Source organism: Nothoprocta perdicaria, unplaced genomic scaffold (genome assembly GCF_003342845.1).
Source record: "Nothoprocta perdicaria isolate Ctin4 unplaced genomic scaffold, notPer1 scaffold_35, whole genome shotgun sequence".
Classification (NCBI taxonomy): domain Eukaryota; kingdom Metazoa; phylum Chordata; class Aves; order Tinamiformes; family Tinamidae; genus Nothoprocta; species Nothoprocta perdicaria.
The window spans coordinates 2,097,998-2,119,306 of NW_020455588.1; the positions used below are offsets into that span (position 1 = coordinate 2,097,998).

The 21,309-nt window shown below is 36.2% G+C and overlaps 1 protein-coding gene across 3 annotated transcripts; it reads left to right on the forward strand.

Annotated features, from left to right (window-relative positions):
- The first annotated feature begins 42 nt into the window (after positions 1 to 42).
- LOC112951388 (endoplasmic reticulum aminopeptidase 2-like) lies at positions 43 to 19,367 on the forward strand. 3 transcript variants are annotated; one of them, XM_026044068.1, is made up of 20 exons: positions 43 to 87; positions 674 to 744; positions 1,275 to 1,914; positions 3,063 to 3,201; positions 4,031 to 4,165; positions 5,396 to 5,516; positions 6,276 to 6,430; positions 7,799 to 7,912; positions 8,008 to 8,139; positions 9,126 to 9,257; positions 11,281 to 11,349; positions 12,279 to 12,457; positions 12,553 to 12,632; positions 13,371 to 13,554; positions 13,912 to 14,068; positions 14,352 to 14,536; positions 16,043 to 16,207; positions 16,884 to 17,024; positions 17,613 to 17,694; positions 18,648 to 19,367. In XM_026044068.1, exons 3-20 carry the CDS (start codon positions 1,427 to 1,429, stop codon positions 18,792 to 18,794), a joined length of 2,805 nt encoding a protein of 934 aa, XP_025899853.1. In that variant the 5' UTR covers positions 43 to 87; positions 674 to 744; positions 1,275 to 1,426; the 3' UTR covers positions 18,795 to 19,367. The 3 variants fall into 3 exon arrangements, with proteins under 3 accessions (XP_025899853.1, XP_025899854.1, XP_025899855.1); XM_026044069.1 differs by lacking the exon at positions 43 to 87 and adding an exon at positions 441 to 452; XM_026044070.1 differs by lacking the exon at positions 43 to 87 and having other exon boundaries at positions 673 to 688.
- Positions 19,368 to 21,309: the final 1,942 nt, after the last annotated feature.

Consider the following 21,309-nt stretch of genomic DNA (forward strand, 5'->3'; position numbering starts at 1 on the left):
GAAAGCGAAGGCGGAGGGGAAGGGGAAAGCGAAAGCGCCGCTGCGGGCCGCGCCGCGCCCCTTCCGCCATCGCGCCGGCCGGCACGGGTAGGAGCGGCGGCCGTTGCGACCGTTAGGGCTGTTAGGGCGCCCCGGGCGGGCTGGGCTGGGCAGGCGCGGTGGACGGAGCCCAGGCCCGCGGCCTCGGGCTTCCCCGCCGCCGGGTGGTAGTTTTAAGCGTAGCTTGGTTGAACTTGGTACTTTTCTGGTAAAATGCGCGTGTTTATCTTTCTGTGTGAGAACAAACCGCGGGCCGTTTGGGCTGGCTATCTAACAGGGGCGATTTCGGGTTCTTTTGGCGAGGTTTTATATTCGGGTGAGCTCAGCAACAGCCACCGAGGGCTTGGCCAAAACCAGGCATTAAAGGCTCCCTGCAGGAGCGTAATTTCTTTCTCTTAATGGAAGATTAAGCGGTAAGGAAGCCCTTTCCGTGTTTTAGAACTTGATCACATGGGAGTTTTTTTTTCAGGGCTGTAGCAAAGCTTCAGGAAGAGAATAATCGTTATTCTGAAAAGCTTAAAATACTCTCTTCTAGTAGTCTAGAACACTTCTAGTACTCTAAAGAACCTTATATGTGCAGTTTTTCCTTAATTTCCTTCTTAACATGCAACATCATTTCTCTTAATACTTGCAGATGCTGTTGTAACAGGTATAACGTTTGAATAGTTTTTGAATGTGGTGTGCTTGGAGTACGTAATTGGGAAGGTGAGTGATTTTATTGTTAAAAGGTTTGAAAGTAAAAGTCTTAAAAGTGTTACATGGTCAGGGATCAGAAGCTCTCCAGAACTGCCGTTCTCACTCAGGTGAAAAGCGTCCTGTGGTGTTCGTACAGTGTAACTAGAAGGCTATGAGCAATCATAAACACTGTTGCGTTTATTTATAAGTTTACGTATATTGTCCCCCTATGCGCAAATACTGCGGAGGCAAGAAAATGTTTGAAATGTCAGTAAATTGCTCTGGTATTTTATCAGATTCTAATCGGTGCCACAGCATTTATAGTTGCGCATACTTTTGAGTATTGCACTGTTGAATATAGGAGAGTTCCATCCAACAGAATATACTGTTGAAGAGTGTGATGTATTTAAAAAGGTGACACTAGGCCCTACAGAGCAATAGATGAAATTGTTGTGAACAAGCAGACTGTTCTTAGGGACACACAGAAATAAAGGTAGGCCCCACCGCAGATTCCTGGATTGTGTTTGAAGAATTCTTATTTCTGCCATTCTTTTTTTCAGGATAATTTATCCAAGGCACTCTGCTGAAGTTTTCATTTGCAGAAGATATTTCATGACATTTTTATTAGCCAAAACGAAATGCTGAACAAGCACCAGTGCCAAAAAAGCAAAATAATCACCAAAAAAAAACCCCATTTTGTTGACTGATAGCAATGTTGTCACTACTGTATCTTTTGAGTTTGGTTGGAATTAATTATTCTCTTAATGGAGAAAAGAATGTAACTTTCCCTGAATCAACAAATGGGCAGCCTTTTCCTTGGAACCAGCTAAGGCTTCCAGGCTCAACAATTCCAGTCCACTATGATCTTCTCATCCACCCCAACCTGACTTCATCAGTATTCACAGGCACTGTGAAGATTGAAATCAGTGTAACGCAGGAAAGCAGAGCTGTAGTCTTGCACAGTAAACAGTTGGAAATCACTAAAGCATTCATTGAACAGGAAAATGGAAAGGGACAAGCAGATGTTAAACAGCTACAAGTTTTAGAATATCCTCCACATGAGCAAGTTGCCTTTCTGACCACTGAACCTCTTCAGGTGGATAAGAATTATTTCCTTTCAATTAACTATATTGCCAATCTTTCCGATGGCTTCTATGGGTTCTATAAAAGCACCTACAAAACCAGGAATGGTCAAACAAGGTAAGCAGGGAATATTAAAGTTTTCACACAAGAAAATTTCTTACATGAATATTTGTGAATAAAAGCACTTAAAAGTGCCAGGGTTTGTGTTCTGATAAGGTAATATTATATTTTCCTGTCTTTATTTTACGGATTGCTTCCACTTCTGTGGCAATAGAGATAAGTTTCTAAGGCTTACACATACAATCGTAAAGTTGTACTTGTTCATTTATATAACACAGAAACAATTTTGCCACCACTCTCTTGATAAATCTAATTTTTAAAACCATTAGTAAAAATAGTATTTTATTTTTCATTGATTGCATAAAATATTGTAACATTACAAAAGAATTACTATGACTAAACAGAAATTGCTGTTTATTTGCATGTGTATCAAAAGTTTTCATATATTACAAATGATGAATTGTAAAATGTCTGTTATATCAAAATATGCATTATCTACATATGGCTATTTTTATCATTTAGAATTATAAGTAGATTATCAATGAAAGGATTTAGAGAGACAAAGAGAGACAACGATAGACCAATAGACTACAGTATGATACGATGTTTGCTTCATCTGTAGCCCCTTCCCTTACAAATATGATCATTAATATGATTGTATGTTACTGTCAAGCAAAAGCAGTAGCAGCAAGAACACTTGTTGGGCTACACATATGGTGCAAGCTGATGCATCAAACTGAGGAATCTGGGATTTCTCTGTAGTCATTGAAGAGAAAATACCTTTTTATGAATGCCTAAATAAAACAGGATTTAATCATTCTTTGGAGGATGCCAGTTCTTTCCATCAGCTCTAAAGGGAGCCAACTGCATAACTGCATGTGTGTCACCACGTTAGCTATTTTTGAAACTGTCATAAATAGATCTTAAAAATGGCAGGAGTAAAAATACCACAATTTGGATTGCCTTAGGATCAGAGGACCTGTGTATGGTGTTTTTAGCTAATTCTGATAGAAATGTACCTTCTGAATCAAATGCTTCGAAATGCTTCATTTTTGCATAGCAGTTTAGGTTTCTTCTAAAAGCTTTATTTAATGGATTTAATTTGATGGTGGCTGAGTTACGGTTGCTATGGTAGACGATAAAATACTCTATTTGAAAAAGAAGGAAAAAAAAAAAAAAAAAAAAAGCTTTCTCTATTCTTCCAGATTGCTGGCTTCTACTCATTTTGAACCAACTTCGGCCCGCATGGCATTCCCATGTTTTGATGAACCATCCTTTAAAGCCAGTTATACAATAAGGATTCGGAGAGAAGAGCAACATGTGGCAATATCTAATATGCCAAAGGTGATCTGTGGAGGAGTTCATCTTAAAACCTTTAACCTCTTTCTATGCCTTTTTAATGAACCTAGTAGAGTGGAGTTTATAGATTTACTGTGTCATGCAAAGGATTGTTTTATGCCCAGTACTCTGAATATTAGAAAGCACTTACTACTTCCTAATGGCTGGGAAAGTATAATGGTATATTGATATAATATGACTAGTATTGGTATAAAAGACTGGTATAAATAACATTTTGGTATAAATGACTGAACCTATTCTTCATATAGGTTATTCAACAAGTCAGTAGTATGAAGAATTCTCTATTGAAGGGTATTGGAGGTTTGTTTTTATACCTTTAGTAGCATCTCTAGTCATATACACAAGGATATTCTCATTGCCTTTGTTATTTAATAGGCTGTAGTGATGCCCTCTGGCCTTTAAGTGTAACATATATTTTACAGAATAGTTGTTAGCAAAGAATAGGATATTTCTTTCTTTTTTTTTTCCCTCTCCTTTATGCAGTGTTGCAGAAATATCTAGTGTGGTGTTCTGAATTACAGGAGCTTTCTACACTTACAGGATGCAGAATAAAAATCTAACGACCCAACTTGTCAAATTGTGTTGAATTTTGTCTGTGGTTGGCTTTTAAACACACAGAAAAAAAATGCAAGGGAGTAAATGAAATGGTGTATTAGCTCTTATCTTTGGAAACTTGCTTTGTGTTTGTTTTCTCGTTGATTCTCATGTTATGTTGAGCACTGTTGCATTAAACTAATTAAAAGGTGACTTAAGAAAAGTTAAATATATAGAAGAAAAACAGTGTATAATATGTATCTTTTTCCATCCCCTCTAGTTAAAGACTTTGAAACTAGGCAGCAATCTGTTCGAAGATCATTTTGCAGAGACTGTTAAAATGAGTACCTATTTGGTGGCATTTATAATTAGTGATTTCCAGTCAATCAGTGGCACAACTTCATCAGGAATTGTGGTAGGTTTGAAGATGAATGACATTTGTTTATAAAACTTTCAGGATAAATCAGGTGTGATTGTACATATCCTATTTATTGGCTTCTGTGAATGTATTTGGTCTTCCGTGTCTGTTCTGTAATAGTTTTCAAAATACTGGTTATTTTAAGCCAAGAAATTATTACTCAAGTAAATCAAAAATATCCTCATTGAAATCAATACAGTTGCACGCTGGTGTAAATACAGCACAAGGTTATAGTTAAAAGAAATGTCAATTATAGTTAAAAGAAATGTGAATTGAGCAAATGTGCTGTGTACTATCGCCATACATTATTATTATGGAACTCTGAGTTTAAAATAGATGGGAAGAACAGCTCTGAATATATGTGTGAACTGCCATTTAGAGAGAAATTCTGTATGTTTTAGCAAGCTCCATTGCAAGTTATTACTGTAACACTGATACAAATTGTTAGGGAATGTCTTCTCTGCTTCATAATTTTTAACTACAAAATTTGTAAATTTGTAGCTATAATCAGCTGGTTATCTGTTACCATGCTCTTTACTTAAATTCCATCAGCTTGTTTCTTTAACAACTGAGAGATTAAGTGATAATTTGGTATCAGAACATCCTGTTGTAAACTATTGTCAAGGAACATTTTCAGCTGGAGCAGAAGAAATAAATTTCCTTCCTCCTTGGCCAGAGAGGGGTAGAGTATCCTGACTAAAAATGAAAAGGTGATTTGAAAAGAACTAAGAATGTGAGAGAAAAGGAGATCACATAACAAAAATCTAAGAAATCAAGATATCAAAAAAAATATAACTCTTATTTTTGATCTTTAACAGTATTCTAAGACTTTGAAATAAATTATCCATTTCTCCTCCTTCATTATTTTGTCTCTGAACAGTAAAGAAGGCTGATATTTAACCATACCATAACTGTCGATTATACTGGTTTATGCATAACACCATTCCAAAGTAATCAGTTTCTTTGGTGAAAAATTAGGAGTCAAATGTAGTTAGAAATGTAGACTGTACTCAGAAGGTCACACAGGTGCTTGCCTGCGTTACTGAAGATACAGAATGTGAGTGAGAATGTACAGGCATGTTGTTATTTTATAGGCACATTCTGGAGACATTTTTCATCTGTCTAGAGGAATGTGATGTAGTTCCTTCTGATAAACTAGATGAAAAACTTCTTAACAACTTTTAGTGTTGTGCTTGAGCCACTACTGAAATTCTGTTTAACTAACAGGTGTCTGTATATGCTAATCCAGAGAAGCTGACCCAAGCCCACTATGCACTGGAAGTTGCTATCAAGATACTAGAATTTTATGAGCAGTATTTTGGTATCTCTTACCCACTTCCAAAACAAGGTAAAGAGTTGAAAATAATTTGATAACTCTGCCTGCTGTAAGGTTATATGAGATAAAGTATGTTGAAAGCATTATTGCTACTTGTTATTTATGTATTATCTAAAAGAAATTCATTACTAAAATTGTGAAGATGCATTTTCTCAATCACAGTGAACTTTGAGACAAAAAAAGACAAAGCAGACAAGAAAGATGAGGGAAGTGAGGAAATACGTAATGTATATTCTCTTACTCCTGCTATAATCTTTTTGAGATTTTTTTTCTGTTTCAAAGGGCCTTGCTAATGTGTGGTTTATGTTAGAAATGGGACAGAGAGCAAATGACATCCTTAAGCAATAGAGAATTATAAGGATTCTTAAAAAAATGACAGCCAAAGTCTATGACAGGTTGATGCTTCTTTTAGCGTAACTCTTGCTTCTTTGTAATACACAGATACTGCACAGCAAAACATTTTACATTTCAGAATTTTTGATGGAAGATTCACTGTGACACAGTGACAAGATAATTCCTCCGTCTTTGAAAATCATTTCCTTGAAGTTATTCAAAGTTACTACATTATTTTTGCATGTTACTGTTTTACTGAGGTCATAGTGGGTCTGGACCAGCTCCATTCCTGTTACTAGATTCATGCTGAATCCAAGAGGCACCAAATCAGGCCATTAGTGGGGACATTTTTATTCAGTTGTTTACTAGAACAAAGCAATGATACTGGACTTCTACGTATCAAAATAGGTAACTTGTTTGTTTGTTTATTTTCCCCAGATCTTGTTGCTGTCCCTGACTTCCAGTCAGGAGCTATGGAAAACTGGGGCCTGACTACATACAGAGAGACTTCTCTGCTTTATGATCCTGAAACATCTTCGGCTTCTGACAAACTTTGGGTGACTCTGGTGGTAGCACATGAACTGGCCCATCAGGTTGTCAATTTTTGATAATTCATAATATGTGGTTTATTAGGACCTGGTATTATGTATAGTATTGGTTATAAAACAATTGGTTTTTGTTTTGAGGAATGATCTCTGCATCCATTGATTCACAGTACTTAGGTAACTATACTTCATCTTTCCTTTGTGGATGATAAAATACAGGAAGGAAATGAATCCAGCCTTTCCTTCTCTTGGCTCAGCACACTCCTAGGGATGACAGCCTTTTTCTACCACAGTAGATAACACGAAGTATGCATGTCCATGAAGAACCATCTGTGAAGTACTTGTCACTTATGAGTGGTTACTGAAGAAATAAAGTGTGAAGTGAAATTAGGAACTTAATACCACACTTCAGAACATTTGACAGCTAGTGACAACATACCAAAAATCACACTGAGCCTAAAAAAGGAGTTTTCTGTTAATTTGTAGATTATCTTTAAGTTTCTAATTGCTCTAGTTGTTAAGTATAGGCCTGTTAGCTATCATAGCTAATAATTGTCTATAATTATATACTGTGCTGTGATAGCTAATATAGATAAATAAATTATTGCAGACAGAGCTCTAAGTGAGCCTAAAAATAGATATCTCTCTTACTAGCTACCTCTTGAAAATAGTCCCAATAGCATATCCCTATACTTTGGCAAAATTCTCTCAGACTGTTCTTGATGATAGTCTCACTGGCCCTAAGATCACTACTTAGATTGGTAAGTTAAAGGGTGCAGGTTGGCCAGCCTAATCCTTGATGCAGCCCTAATGCTTTTTTTTTTTTTTTTTTTTTTTTTTTTTTTTTTTTTTTTTTTTCTCCCCTCTCTTTTTGAGCAGAAGATTGGGCTCACTCTAGTACACTTGGCTGAAATCATTCTATCATTCTTTTGGTCCTCTTATGCCTGGGGTTTGTGAAGACAGAATTGATTTGAGAGGTTTTATGTCTTCTAGGGCAGTTGTTCCCTGTATCATCCTTCATTTTGAGAATTTCAGGTGCTCTTCCTCTACTGACTTTCTGAATGTTGTACTGTACCCAAGATAGTATCCTGGAGCAGAGCAGGGAGAAGCCACAGCTAAGACTGATGTGATAATCTACTGCATAGGAGTGAGCACCGAACAGATTCGGTCAAGGTTTTCCCTGCCCTGTATAGCAGAGAAGAGTTATCCACTCTTCATTGGACTTTATAGTTTTGTTATTAGTTGTACGAAGTAGTTTTTCTGATTCTCTTGGCAGAAATATTTGCACACAGTGTGCGCGCGTACCTACACACAGACACACACACACAGACACAGCTGTTACAGCCAGCAAAGGCTGCTTTAAATCCTTTGTACTCTCTTTAGTTACTCATGAATATGTGTGTAAATCTATTTCAGTGGTTTGGTAATCTAGTCACCATGGAATGGTGGAATGACATCTGGCTGAACGAGGGGTTTGCAAGATACATGGAATTCATATCTGTTGATGCTACATATCCTGAGTTGCAAGTGGTCAGTATAACAGATGAAAATTTGCTGAGTGTTGTAATTCAGTGTGCTTCTTTGTGAATTAATCTGTAAATAACCTGTTTTGAAAATTTTCTCAGAATGATTATTTATTAGATACCTGCTTTGCAGCAATGGGAAGGGATGCTGTGAACTCATCACATCCAATATCTTCAAGAGCAGAAAACCCAACTCAGATTAAAGAAATGTTTGATACTATTTCTTATAACAAGGTGAGTTGGTTTTGCATTTAAGGGTGTTTTTCCAGATAATGGAACCTGGACTTTGAATGGACATTTTTACATTTTTTTTTGACTACTATAAATGACCACAATGACACTGGCTTATATGCAGATACTGTGAAAGGAAAATCTGACCTGGAAATGTTGTTTAAAAGTTGGCATTAAAATTGCATACAGATTTTTATCTGGAGATGTTAAATATTCACAGTTTACTCTGTCATGCTGTGAACAAACACCATTCCAGATCACTGAAGGAAAGAAAGAGGATGCTAGTGAATATGGAATTTCCATACTTTAAAACATTCCAATTAAATCCTCTTATACGATAGTCAAAATAAGTAAATAAAGTTCTTTCATTGTTCATAAAGTTCTTTCAAGTCTTTCTGCAGCACCTTAACAGAGATTATTTTTACTGGCTTGTTGACATATATCTTAAAATATGAAGGGAAAACATACCTTTAAAAACGCATTTGAATTTTGGTCTGCTGCTGCATACAGAACAAACGGTCATTTTATATATGTGTGTGTGTGTGTGTATATATATATATATATACACACACATATTTTTTTTTTCAATGAGATTGGTTTGTAGCCGCAAATGTCATGTTGCTTGATCAATCCTGTACTATTTCCTTAGCCAGCTTGCATCCTCCCCTAGTCCTTGTATTAGGCAAGGACCAATTTACCCATTTCAAACCAATTTGCCCATTCTTGAGTCAGTCTGATAACTCTTGATTATCCTTTTATCAGCCACCAAGAACTTCACACAGAGCTTTCTGAGCTTCATCACAAACACATTTCCTCTGTGAAACAGACAGTGATTATGCCTTGATCTCAGTCCCCATTTATCCAAAATTTGAAGAGCTATTAAAAATCTGCTTGTTTTAGTAGCTTTGTGTTGCTCTTCAATATAGCTCTAGCTGTTGAGAGACTAGAATTTACCTGCTGATCTAGCTGTGTTCAATCTGTTTGTGTAGGGGGCTTGTATTCTGCATATGCTGAGGGACTTTCTGACTGAGGAGGTATTTCGGAATGGGATAAATCATTACTTAAAGAAGTACAGCTATAAAAATGCAAAGAGCAAGGACCTTTGGGACAGCTTGGCTAATGTAAGTTCCCTTTGGCTATTTTTGATTGATACATCTCGTGATAGTAAACACAAATTTGTGAATAAACTCTTTCTGAGTAGACAGCAAGCCCAAAGCCTGTGCAGTTTAAATCCTGTGTGTTTTGAGACTATAGGTGGTACAGAAATTCTGTTGTGGAAAGTAGATTTTACTTCTCATCTTTATTGCAATTTATGTCCACATAAATGCTAGTCAGGAGGCAGTCATTTTAAACATATTTAATTGAATATTTTCCTCCGTATCTCTGAAAGATTAAAAGTTTGAGAGGCAAGTTGGTTTGGTCATTTGACAGGAGAGTGTTGCAGAAACATTTACTGCTACAAATTCCTCCTCAGGTCCACCTTGTGTGATTTGGCTGCAAGTGTGGAGCTAGGTTAAGAAGTAGATTCTCTCTGCTTGGTATTTGGAAATATGAATTGAAATAATAAGAGAAAAAAAACTTCATTAAATGGCTTCAGGTCATCTGATGTGAATGTCCTGTGGACTAATATAGCCTGGTAGTAACCTCAATACAAGTTCTAATTCAGTGGGAATCCTTGTGCTACATCAGACACCAGATGATTTCCATACTGGAGAAAATAGCAATTGATACAAGTGGTTGTTGCAGTTGTGTTCATATTTTGAATTTATTGTATCATTTTGTTAGAAAGATCAGCAAACAAAGTATGGAATGAAAGGAAGGAAGCCGCCATAGTCTAGCTCTTCAGTAAAAAGCTACAAGTAACAAGCTAGTTTGTTAGATTGAAGGTCATGTAACTCCCTCATGGATAACAGAGGGCTACTGGGCTGTAATGGATTATATCTAATATTGTAACACTCATGTTAACTCACTTGTTATATCTGAGGTCTCTTGAATACATCTTCAAAGGCATAACTGAAGTTCTGAAGTTTTAACAGTAGGTGCGCAGATTTGCTGGACTTCATATATAATAATGTGAACCCATTTGCTTTCAAGAAACAGTGAGCACCTTTATAAAGAAGGGCTTTTTTTTTCTCATATATATATATAGCCTAATCAGTAAGCGGAAATCCACCAATATATTTAGTTCATAGACAAAGGAACCTAATAATGATGCATTGATGCATCACATTTTGTATATTCAAAGTTTAAAGGGAAGGAAGCATTGGCTGTTTGATTCTAACATCAGACAACAACATCCATGTCATTAAAGTCAGACTTTAAAACTTGACTTCTCATGGCTGTGCTTATATCTATAGCTGATAATAAATCTAATTATAGTTCTCAAGACAATGACTAAGTAGAATAAAATAAGAAACAAAAGCTGAGCAAATACAATGGAAATAGCATAGCATGGTAAGGCTTTATTTTCCGCATATTTTATATTTTTTTTATATTATTTTATATTTGAAAGAATAACAAATTAAAAGAAGGGAAAAAAAAACTTACGGTTGTTCTTAAAAGCTGTGAAATCTGTAAGGATCACGCAAAAGAAAGTTTTGTTCTGACTGATTCTTAGAGTTTGGATTATTAGCACTGTTAATCTTATTTACATTAAGAAGCCTAATTCATTAGAAGTGTGTTTGATTTAGTATTCAACTGAAGTCTGCCTAAAGAGTTTCAAAAGAGCAATTGGAGCACTCGTAGCTTAAATTGTGAAAAAGCAGACAAATCGGGGAAGAACAGAGTTGTGAAAGTGAGGATAAGAAGAGGGGGACCAAGGTTAAATGGTAATTTTTTAATGACAGATCTGAATGCTAAGTATAGAAGAGTATTTTGAAGCTGGCTGTTCATAATAGCTAATGCTTAGAGAAGGGAATATTTCATTTTTTTTTTCAGGTACAGTTTCAGCAGAAGAATTTGACAGTAAGCTATGGACACAAATGAGGGCATTAGTGCCTCTTTACAGTGATACATACTTTAAAGGGGTTCATAACAGGGGCTGCAGTTTTTCGTATACTCAAGAATGGTTGGCACGAATAATGAGAAGTTAAGAAAACAGGAAAGGATATTTTCAATATGACTTGCTGATGCTGTATTTTACAGACTTGTTCTGAAGAGGATTTTACTTCTGGTAAATACTGTTATAGAAAAAGTGAGTCTGCTCAACATGTGGTGAGTGCATGAATTTCTTTAGTTTTATGCAATTTCTGTATATTGATAATAGATTGCAATTCTTTTTAGTTTAGTCATGATTGCTGATGTATATTGAATGGAGAGTTCATACTGTCTGTCTCATTGAAGTAAGCGTACTTTAGCAAGATGGAGTAAAATTATACAACTGTTCTGTATCTGTGTGAAAGTGGACTCTGTATCTCTAGTTGCATATCCATTGAGGAAAAAGGCTCAATTTAACTGCAAAGGCATTGCCCTTTAAAACTCATGTGAGCCTTAAGGGGACAACCTGTTGTTGTGGCTGTGGGGCTGCCAACCTTCCTGTAGCAGAAGCAGTGACTGATAGATTCTTAACATTTGTTTTGAAAGATTCTCTCTGTTGTGTTCTGACTCTTTTATTTTACAGTTTTAGTTTTAAGTTGAATTTATAGCTGCTTCTTTAGTCTGCTGCAAAACAGCCCAAGTGTCTCTAAGAATCTTTTCTAACAGCTGCTCCACTGTTAAGGATAAGGTCAAGGTTGATTAAAATACATTTATCTAGCTTGAAAATATATGATATATAAGCTTTGCTGAGGGGCCCTCAGCCTTTTCAGAAAATCTGCACTTCATCTTTTTATTTCATTTTAATTACAAGAGACTTGGAACTGTAGGCAAGAAGATGATGTCAATTCAATTCTTACTGTAATGGGTTTGGATTTTTTTTTCGTAGTTTACTAGTGTAAAAGAAGATCATCAGTTTTCATATATTACCCTCACTCTATATACCTAAGTATTTCAAGGTTTTTCTTTAGATGCTGTGGAAATGGCTGGAATTTTTCAGTAAATGAATGTGTTCCTCCTGATTGCTGACGCCATCTGATAACATCATCTGAAAAGAGACAGGAAATAACTGAGTAAAAAATGTTTGTTTTGTTTTGCATTTTTCTCAGTATGACTATTACCTCAGTGAACACTTTGATGTTGCCGAGATAATGGATACCTGGACTGTTCAGCAAGGACTTCCATTGATTATTGTTGAACAAAACTGGAAGAGAATCAAAATAAAACAGGAACGCTTTTTGAAGGGCATTTTCCCAGAAGATCCTCAGTGGTCCTCAATGCAAGCTGGGTAAATGCAGGGTCTTTATTGGGGCATTTATGAGAAACATTTCAAATGTTTAAAAAACTATTGACATTCTCATTTTGTTCCTTTCTACTTCTCAGGTTCCTGTGGTATGTTCCTTTGACATACATCACAAGCCATTCCAAAAATACTGGAAGACACTTAATGAAGAATCATTCAGGTTGCAGATAAATTTATCTTGATACCTGCTACCATGTGCTACCCCTTCATTATTGCTTCTGTTTATAGGATTTGGCAAAAACAGATAATATTTCCATCCAGTGGCTGAGCCAGGAAAGTAAAACTTGTTCTGAATAAACTAAAAAACGAGGCTAAACTAAATGTGAAATTAGAATTCCTGTAGGTTCTAACAAGAATATCTTGTGCTGTCTTTACACGTTGTGAACATGGTGCTGTCAGCTATTTCTAAAGAGGAAGTTTTGCTTCAGAATAGCTCTTCTGGTATATTGACAGACCAGCATCATCACCAAATACACCATTGTTAATGTTTCTTAAGTGTGACATTTTGTATTAACTTAGCCTGTACGAGGTAAAAAAGTCCCCTTCTTTATGCCAGTTTTCTTTCTGTGAATAGCTAAAGACACTAATGAAATAGATGAGTAATATATTTCCTACTACTGTCCTACTACAGGAAGATATTTGTTTTATTGTCTGACTACTTACAAAAAAAACCCCCGTAATATTTAAAAGGTCAGCTCTGCATGTATGTGTATGCATGTGTGTCTTTTTAACAGACTAATTTAATTGTTACTAATTTTAAGGATTTCAAAAGGAATGCTTTGAAATCTTCCTGTATGTTTCAGATCACTTTTTTGAAGTATAAATGCTCTTATGCATTTTAGGAAATACCATTAATGTATCTGTTTAATTGTTTTAAAAATGTTTTTCCGGCTCCTAGATATGATAAAATTGGAGGAAGACGTCAGCTGGGTGAAATTCAATGTGGACATGAATGGTTATTACATTGTACATTATGAGGGAAGTGGATGGGACAATATAATTAAACTACTGAATGAGAATCACACCCTCTTCAACTACAAAGACAGAGCAAATCTGATCCACGATGCTTTTCAGTTGGTCAGGTAGTACCAGTTCTTCCCTTAAAATGAAAGCAAGGCTTCTGTCTTGCCTCCCAGATGCTCCCCTGTCCCTAAACCTAAATGAAAGTCTCCCAGATGCTCCCTGTGATCTCAGAGTGTCCAAAGTCTTAAGAATCTTAGACTGTAGAAGCAGACTTTCATGAGGATAGTTGTTTTTTTCTCTAGCCAATGTTATTTATTCTGTTTTTTTTTTTTTTTTTTTTGAGAACTATTATGAATAGTTGATCTTTCTTTTAAATTCAAGACCCAGAAATAAACACAAATAATGTCAGAGCTATCCCCCACCCTCTTTCCATGTGTGATTAGAAAGGCATTGACTCTATTTAAACTATGTCTTAGTGCAGGGAGATTGTCACTGAACAGAGCCCTGGATCTAACACGGTATCTGCAGCACGAGACAAGTAACATCGCACTGCTGGAAGGCCTGGGCTGCCTGGAAGTGATCTATCGCATGATGGAGAGGAGAAATATTTCTGATCTCACAGAAAGTCTAAAGGTTCGTATCTGAGTCCAGAACCATGTAACATTTTATAGGTGTATTTGTTAGTTTGTATATTTACTTGTTAACATAATCTGCCTTTGTTTTTATTGATGCTTTGTAGTGACAGATAGCACATTCCCTCTACTTCAGAAAATGTGTTATCTGTAGTAAATCTAATGATTTGCATATAAAATGCTGCTCTTTGAGCTCAGTTACTAATTCTACTCGAAATCCTAACTAGTCTTAGTATAGCGAAAGTCATTCCTTGTAAATGAACACTACCATGTTCTCTCTGCAGCGGTACATTTTGCAGTATTTTAAACCAGTGATTGACAAGCAGACCTGGAGTGATGAGGGCTCTGTTTCTGAAAGAATGCTTCGTTCCAGTCTTCTAGAGCTCGCATGTGACCTGCAGTATCTTCCTTGTGTCCAGAAGGCAACTGAACTTTTTAACAAGTGCATGGAAAGTGGTGCAAAGATAAGGTAAATAAGTATTTTTTTTTTCTTATAGTCTCTTTTTGCTTAAGGTTCTTCTACTCTACCCTGAGATTTTGTTTTTACAATGTGGACTTTGGGCAAAAAGCAGTTTCCCATTAAGTATATGGAAATGTTCTTATTACTTGAAATGAAGCATCATCAGAAAGCCCCATATTTTAATGTGTATATTTAAAGCATAAATTTATTAAGCATAGTTCCCTGTCCCTTGAGGTTTTCCTCCTCATTTGAGGTGCCTACATAAACACTTTGAAATCTCTGCCGCATGAGTTAGCAGACCAGTTTCTTAGTTCGGCACCAGATACAAGCTCTTATTTTTAGGTCTAGAGTTTCCAAGTCTTTTTCTACATTGCTGAAAACTCATGCAGAGGTGTTAGCATATAGCAACACTATGTAATGTATTCTAGTTGTTGTCTCCTGCGTCATTTTTTCAGTTACCTGTATACTCGTATTATTTTTCATCTTGCATTTTGTGCTAAAAGAGAGGTGGAGTTTTACTGAATAGATCAAAAATCATTTGTTGAAATACTAATGATTTGTGAAGAACGCGCAAAGTTCATCTGAAATATAGGAAAAAATATAGCAGGAGGCAGTGATTTTTATCACCATTCCAAGCAGTGGATAAAACAATATGTTAATCACTACCTTCTTAATTGTTCCTTCTAAATGGTAGTGCCATCCTTTTATATATCTGATATATGGTGGGGTATAGTTATACTTCTTACAGTTTCAACAAGACTTCACCTAATCCCTGAAACCATTTCTGATGTGGTTCATTGTGTGATAAGTTTCTCCTAAACACAGCAGAATCAGTGTGCCCTGAAAGATTGCCCAGAATGAGGATACAATGCTGTCTGGGACTGGGAGACTCTTGCATCCATATATTTTTTTAAAAATTTCAAGGCAGCTTCACAGAAGAGGAGTCTCTATAGCCCACTGTGAGAGCAGGACTTGCTGCTTCTGTGGAGTTCGTTTCTTTTCCCTCTTCATTTGGAACATATGTAGTAGATGTTTGTTGATTCTTCTTTCATTACTGATTTATATCTTGCCAACTTCCAGCACCTAACAATAGGAAAAGCAAAGACATGATAACTCTTGTATGCATCAATGGATGGATTATGCAGTTCTTCCGACATCTGTTGAAATTTTATTTTTGCTACATGTGTTAGGGAGTTATAACCAAGTTCAGTAGTGTGCCAAAATGGGCAGAAATGTAATTTCTGCAGGATCAGGATAATTCATTGTATAATTTCAAGGAAGAAATTCAAATCTGTAAAGTACCTCTTTGTCACACTAGATTAATAGCAAGACTATTTTAAAACTCGAATATCAATCATATTTAATTTAAAAATGAGGGACATTTCTGTACATTACAGTGAGATAATTACTGAGGAAAGATATACCGCCTTATATTCAACATTTTTTACACTCTTTTTTCAGACATAAAAAATAAATACCAATATATCTCTAAATAAAATTTTCTTTTCTATTTAGTGACATTCCCTCTGATATCCTTGGAACTGTGTACTCTGTAGGAGCCAAAACAGCAGCTGGCTGGAATTTTCTTTTGGATAGATATAAAGTGTCTGTATCTGGTGCTGAGCAGAGAAAGATCTACTCAGCTCTGGCAAGCAGTAAAGATGTTAGTAAGTTGACAAGGTAAGAACCATTCCATATAAATTATTATTTACTTCCTGCTTACACTGCTGCTCATTGCACTATGTCTTGGGTCATATGGATCTCACTGACTTATTTCCAGTGGGTGCGTGATCTTTGTTAGTATCTGGCACACTTTTGGAGTGATATAGCTTGATTGAAGAGCTTGAAATAAAGTATTTTGACATGTTGAATCTCTTTAAAGGAAAATAGCAGATGTTAGTTGAGTTTCTCAATTTAAGAAAAAATACAGGTTGCATTTATCAGACTTTCAGCTTGATAATTTGAAAGTTTAAGAAATAAAAGAAGAAAGTAAATAAGTTTGGTGAATCAGTCTCAATTAGCTTGTTCTGCTATGAAAGAATGGTTCAAAATTCTGCTCTGAGGCCTTGAAATGTCTTACTATACTTAATATGCAATTGGAATTAATAGACGCTAGATACAAATGCATTCTGTAGCTGCAAATGGTCAACAAGTGCTTCATTTTTCTAACCTGGCTGAGAGTACAATAGAGGTCTGGTCTTAAAATGTATTGCCAAATGTTTTTAAATGTATTTCCAAATGTAATTCTATAGTCAAGGCTTATCTTGCTTTTATAATGTGGTGTTTTTTTTGGTGTTTTTTTTTTTTTTTTTTTTTTTTTTTTTTTTTTTTTTTTNTTTTTTTTTTTGTGCTATAGGCTGCTTGAACTTGGGATGGAAGGAGATATAATCAAGATTCAAGACTTGCCTTCAGTTATTTATTCAGTCAGCACAAATCCGTCTGGACAACTCCTTGCATGGAACTTTGTAAAGAAAAATTGGAACAGGCTACTAGACAAGTTAGTATTCCATGGTTATGAACAGCAATAACAGGTCAGGGAGGTAGCTGCACATTTTGGAAAGCAGGAAATCATGGAGAGCTGAAACACTGAAACAGCTCGTTTGAGATCCGCTGGACTACCGTTGTCTATCCACTCTCCAGTTGTATGTTCCTGCATCTTGTGTCACTATTGGCAACAATGAGGTTAAAAGCTAACAGAGGAAGAAAAGATAAAACTTATATTTTTTGCAGTGAAACCACACACTGACTAGCAATAACACAAAGAAATAAGCGGGGCTGTAAGGCTGGGGGATAGAAGTGAGGACAGTCCCCACTGGGATGTCAAAAACTCCAGCAATAAGAATGCATGCAATTCTAAGCAAATTTTCCACAAAACCCAGATGGCAGTGACGTTGCTGACTTTCAGGTGCAAAGCACTGCTGCCTTCTACCCTTTCATACTGCAAGGTGTGTGAGACCTACAGACTGAAACTGTGCGGCGGTCCAGAGAAGTATGAACCAGGTTGAGCTCATGTGGACGTTTAGTGCTTTCAGCGTTTTACATGCAGATAAACTTTATGACCCTTAATTTTTCATTTTTCCTTCAGATTTCCCTTGGGATCCTTCTCAATTAGAACCATTATAGTTGGAACAACATCGTACTTTTCTTCAAAACAGGAACTGCAAGAGGTTTGTCCGAGTATAAATGAGCATTTGGGTCAGACAGTTGTAGCAGGAGGAAAACAGAAGCACATCTCTTAGCAAACCCACCTAAAGGCTCAAGTCAATGGAACAAGTCTGAAACGTGGAGAAATTTCTCTAGCTTTGTCTATACTTGCCTATCAATTTACCTGTGTGCTTACATAGTCTTCCTCCTCATTTTTTCCCCCCTTAGTATCATTCTGTACCTGTCCTTATCAGGCCGTTCACTTTATCTCTTCCTTTAGTGTCTATTCTCTCCTAAATTTCTCTTTCATTTTTTGATTTGCACTTTAGAATTTTCATGGACAATAAAATTTCTTCCGTGCACTGCAAAAATTATTGAGAAATGGACTTGACACTTGCCAGTCATATCACCTGCTCTATTTGCATGTTAAATTTCTTTTTCTACTTTCTTGCTTGTTTAGATTTTAAATTCATTTTGGCCAGAGAGAGTATCCTATTAAGGTACTATTAGAATAGACCCTATTCTTGGTTGCTTGTGACTGTGGTAGGTTCATTGCTGTGCAAAGAAAATGTGCTGTCTAACCAGATCAGTTTTCATTTTATTCGTGCTCTGCAGTACATCATCCTGCAGCTCTTTATAGACTTAGGATTATGAACTCCTTGGGAGAGAGTTCTGTACTTAAAATTTTAAATAATGTATATACCCCTGCCCCGTGCCTAACCCTCATAGAACATGAATTAATTCCATTTATTTCATCCCTTCAAAACTCATCTGTTTAATCCAAGCTATCTAAGATCATAGGTTGAGTTTTGAGACTTCACAATCCGTTTCTCCATGTGTTAGCCCAGGTGGGTCCTGTCAAACTTTATTATGTTGCAGTGGTAATAACTTTACTCACACCTTCAAAATGGCTTATTGTGTTTGTTTATAATCTCCACTTTATCAACTGAAATGTCTTTTTTTTCCCCTTTAATAGGTCAAGTTATTTTTTCAGTCTGCAAAAGAGGAGATATCACAGCTGAGAGCATCTCAGATTGCACTGGAGAATATAGAAAAAAACATAAGATGGTTGGAAAGAAATGTAGCTATATTAAGAAAGTGGATATTAGAGAATCTAAAGTAAAGGTGCTTGAGTGAAAAACAGTGCTATTTCTGAGTACGGATTTCCCCTCTTCCTTTAAAGAATACCATAGCATTTGCTACTGTATTTTATTCTTGCTAAGATGTGGTATTTGGTTAATTAGAACTTTTCAATTTACTGATCATCTTAGAACCTTGAGGGAAACCTGTTAACAGTGCTTCATTTTATTTTCTTGTATGCTACTGCTTACATCTTCATGCCAATTGGGAAAAAAAAGTGTGACTGCAGATTCAGAATTATGTTTGTTTGTATGTATACATGCTTGTGACTTCACAAAAGAATTGATACCGTATTTGGCAAGGTCGAGGTATGTTACATGTATAATATAGGAATGATGCTAAATTACTGCTGAGCTTCACAGGCTTTGTTATCTCATCTGTTGTTTGTTATCAGGGATTTCTTCTGTTTCTTACTGAGCAACTTCCTACACCTTTTTGTCTTTAGTGATCTGAGAAAGATAGAACAACTTCTACCAAAGATAAAATGCTTTGAAAAGTGCAGAATACAAACGATTTCATATTTGAAAAGCCTTAAATTAAAATTGCCTCTATATGCTTAGATTCTTTTAAAATTTAATGTATGACTAGTTGCACTCCTTCACATTGCCTCTCTATGCCCAGTGGGCAACAGGGAAAATAAGGGGTGGAGAAGGGTTGCACCATCATTTTGCTGATTACTGTAATGTAAATACACTATGTAGTATTTACATTACAATGTCTCTGAGCTGCTGTACTGTTGGTAGAGGTAGAGAGAGTTTTCACCCTGAACTGCTCTCTAAACTGTAAAGGGGATTTTAAGAAACTTGCTAGCTGAATAACCTGTCTGGTGCTAAATGGTGTAAATATCTTCTTATGACCTGAACTGGAAGAAACAGTGGCCTGAGAAGAAATCTGCAGTGACCATGAGAAATGTGAAGCCATCTTGTTTTTCCTAAGAGGCTCAGATTGCTGATCTGTGATGCTCATTGCACACTGGTGCAATAAACAGTACATCATAATGTACCACATGGATGTGAAAACTGTTTTGAGTAAGACCACTTGTGAGTACTACTTAGGAACATTGTATTTTCAGGTCTGTTATTTTAATAAAACTTAACTCTAACACCTATTAGTCTTAATAGGTGTTAGCCAAATTATCTCTGAGCTTGCTACTGAAATAATGGAGGAGAAAGACGTGGAGGAAGATTTGCCTTTTTCCCTTGTACAAAGCCAAGCAAATACCTTTTATTCAATAAGTACATTAATATTGTGGAATTCATGTTTCCATGACTTTACAACTGGGAGTTTTGAAGTAATATAGGTGCTCAGTCGAAGTGCAGAGTTGTAGCTGGAGAGAGGTGTTTCTTTTACATGTCAATCACAGTGGACTACAGATTTCAAGAAATAAATGCTCTATAAACAATAGTATTTGTAGATTGAAAGGGGAAAAAACTCTTGTATATGACATGTCAAAACAGTTTACAAAGTCAAAGTAGTTTTAGTTACCTAGGCTTCTTTTCCAAAGTTCCACAGGAATTTAAGGAAACATTTCTTAACAGTGAGGGTGCCAGAGCCCTGGAACAGGCTGCCCAGAGAGGTTGTGGAGTCTCCTTCTTTGGAGATGTTTAAAACCCGCTTGGATGCAGCCCTGTGCCACGTGCTCTAGGTGACCCTGCCTGAGCAGGGGGGTTGGACTCGATGACCTCTGAGGTCCCTTCCAACCTTCGGCATTCTATGATTCTATGAAATAATGCTTGGAAAAGACATTGAAAACAAAGAGCAGCATTCAGCAATGAAACCACATATTACTGAAAGCTGGTTTAATTTTCAAGCATAAGACATACAAGGTTATCATTATGGCAAACTTTACTGTAATACCAGTATAATATTTTTGTTTGTTTGTTTTGTTTCAGGGCTTTTGGCCTGATTGATCATTATGTAGGGCTCTTTAGTTTCATAGCAGCCAGGGCAGGGATGAGCACTGATTTGAATTTGGTTTTAGTATGAAAAGAAATATTCATGAGCTGTACTCCAAATGAAACCCACTCTCGCAGCTGATGCTTGGATTGAAAACAAAGTGAAAATAGAAGGCATACTGTCTAAAGCTGCAGAAACACAAGATAATGCTTGTGAAAATAAGTTTTTTTTCTTTCCCTGTTCTAGAAGCAGAGTGATCACACAGCAACATCATTTTCCATCTTCCTCCGGAGAGTTCCACGATAGAAATAAGAAAGATGGGCTCACGTGGGTTAAGGTGGAGAGGAGAGGTTTATAGATACGGAATGTCATTTCTTTTTAAGTAGTTTCTGTACAACTGTCAGTCATTTTTTAAACATTGTGATGTGCTTAACTCCATTAATATTTTCAATAAATAGTAATCAAAAAACAACTGCAATTGCTTAGTTGGAAGCTGTGTTCATTAGGCTAAATTAAAAAATGAGTTAACGATTTTTTTTTTCTCAATTCTTTTGAAGAAATTCACTGTCTTGGTGTTCCAGGGAATAGGGGAACAGAGAACA

Coding starts and splice junctions, on each gene's coding strand:
- LOC112951388 (XM_026044068.1), top strand. CDS start 1,427: ATGTTGTCACTACTGTATCTTTTGAGTTTGGTTGGAATTAATTATTCT. Junction 4,166..5,395: donor CAACTTCATCAGGAATTGTG/GTAGGTTTGAAG, acceptor TTTAACTAACAG/GTGTCTGTATATGCTAATCC. Junction 14,069..14,351: donor ATCTCACAGAAAGTCTAAAG/GTTCGTATCTGA, acceptor TTCTCTCTGCAG/CGGTACATTTTGCAGTATTT.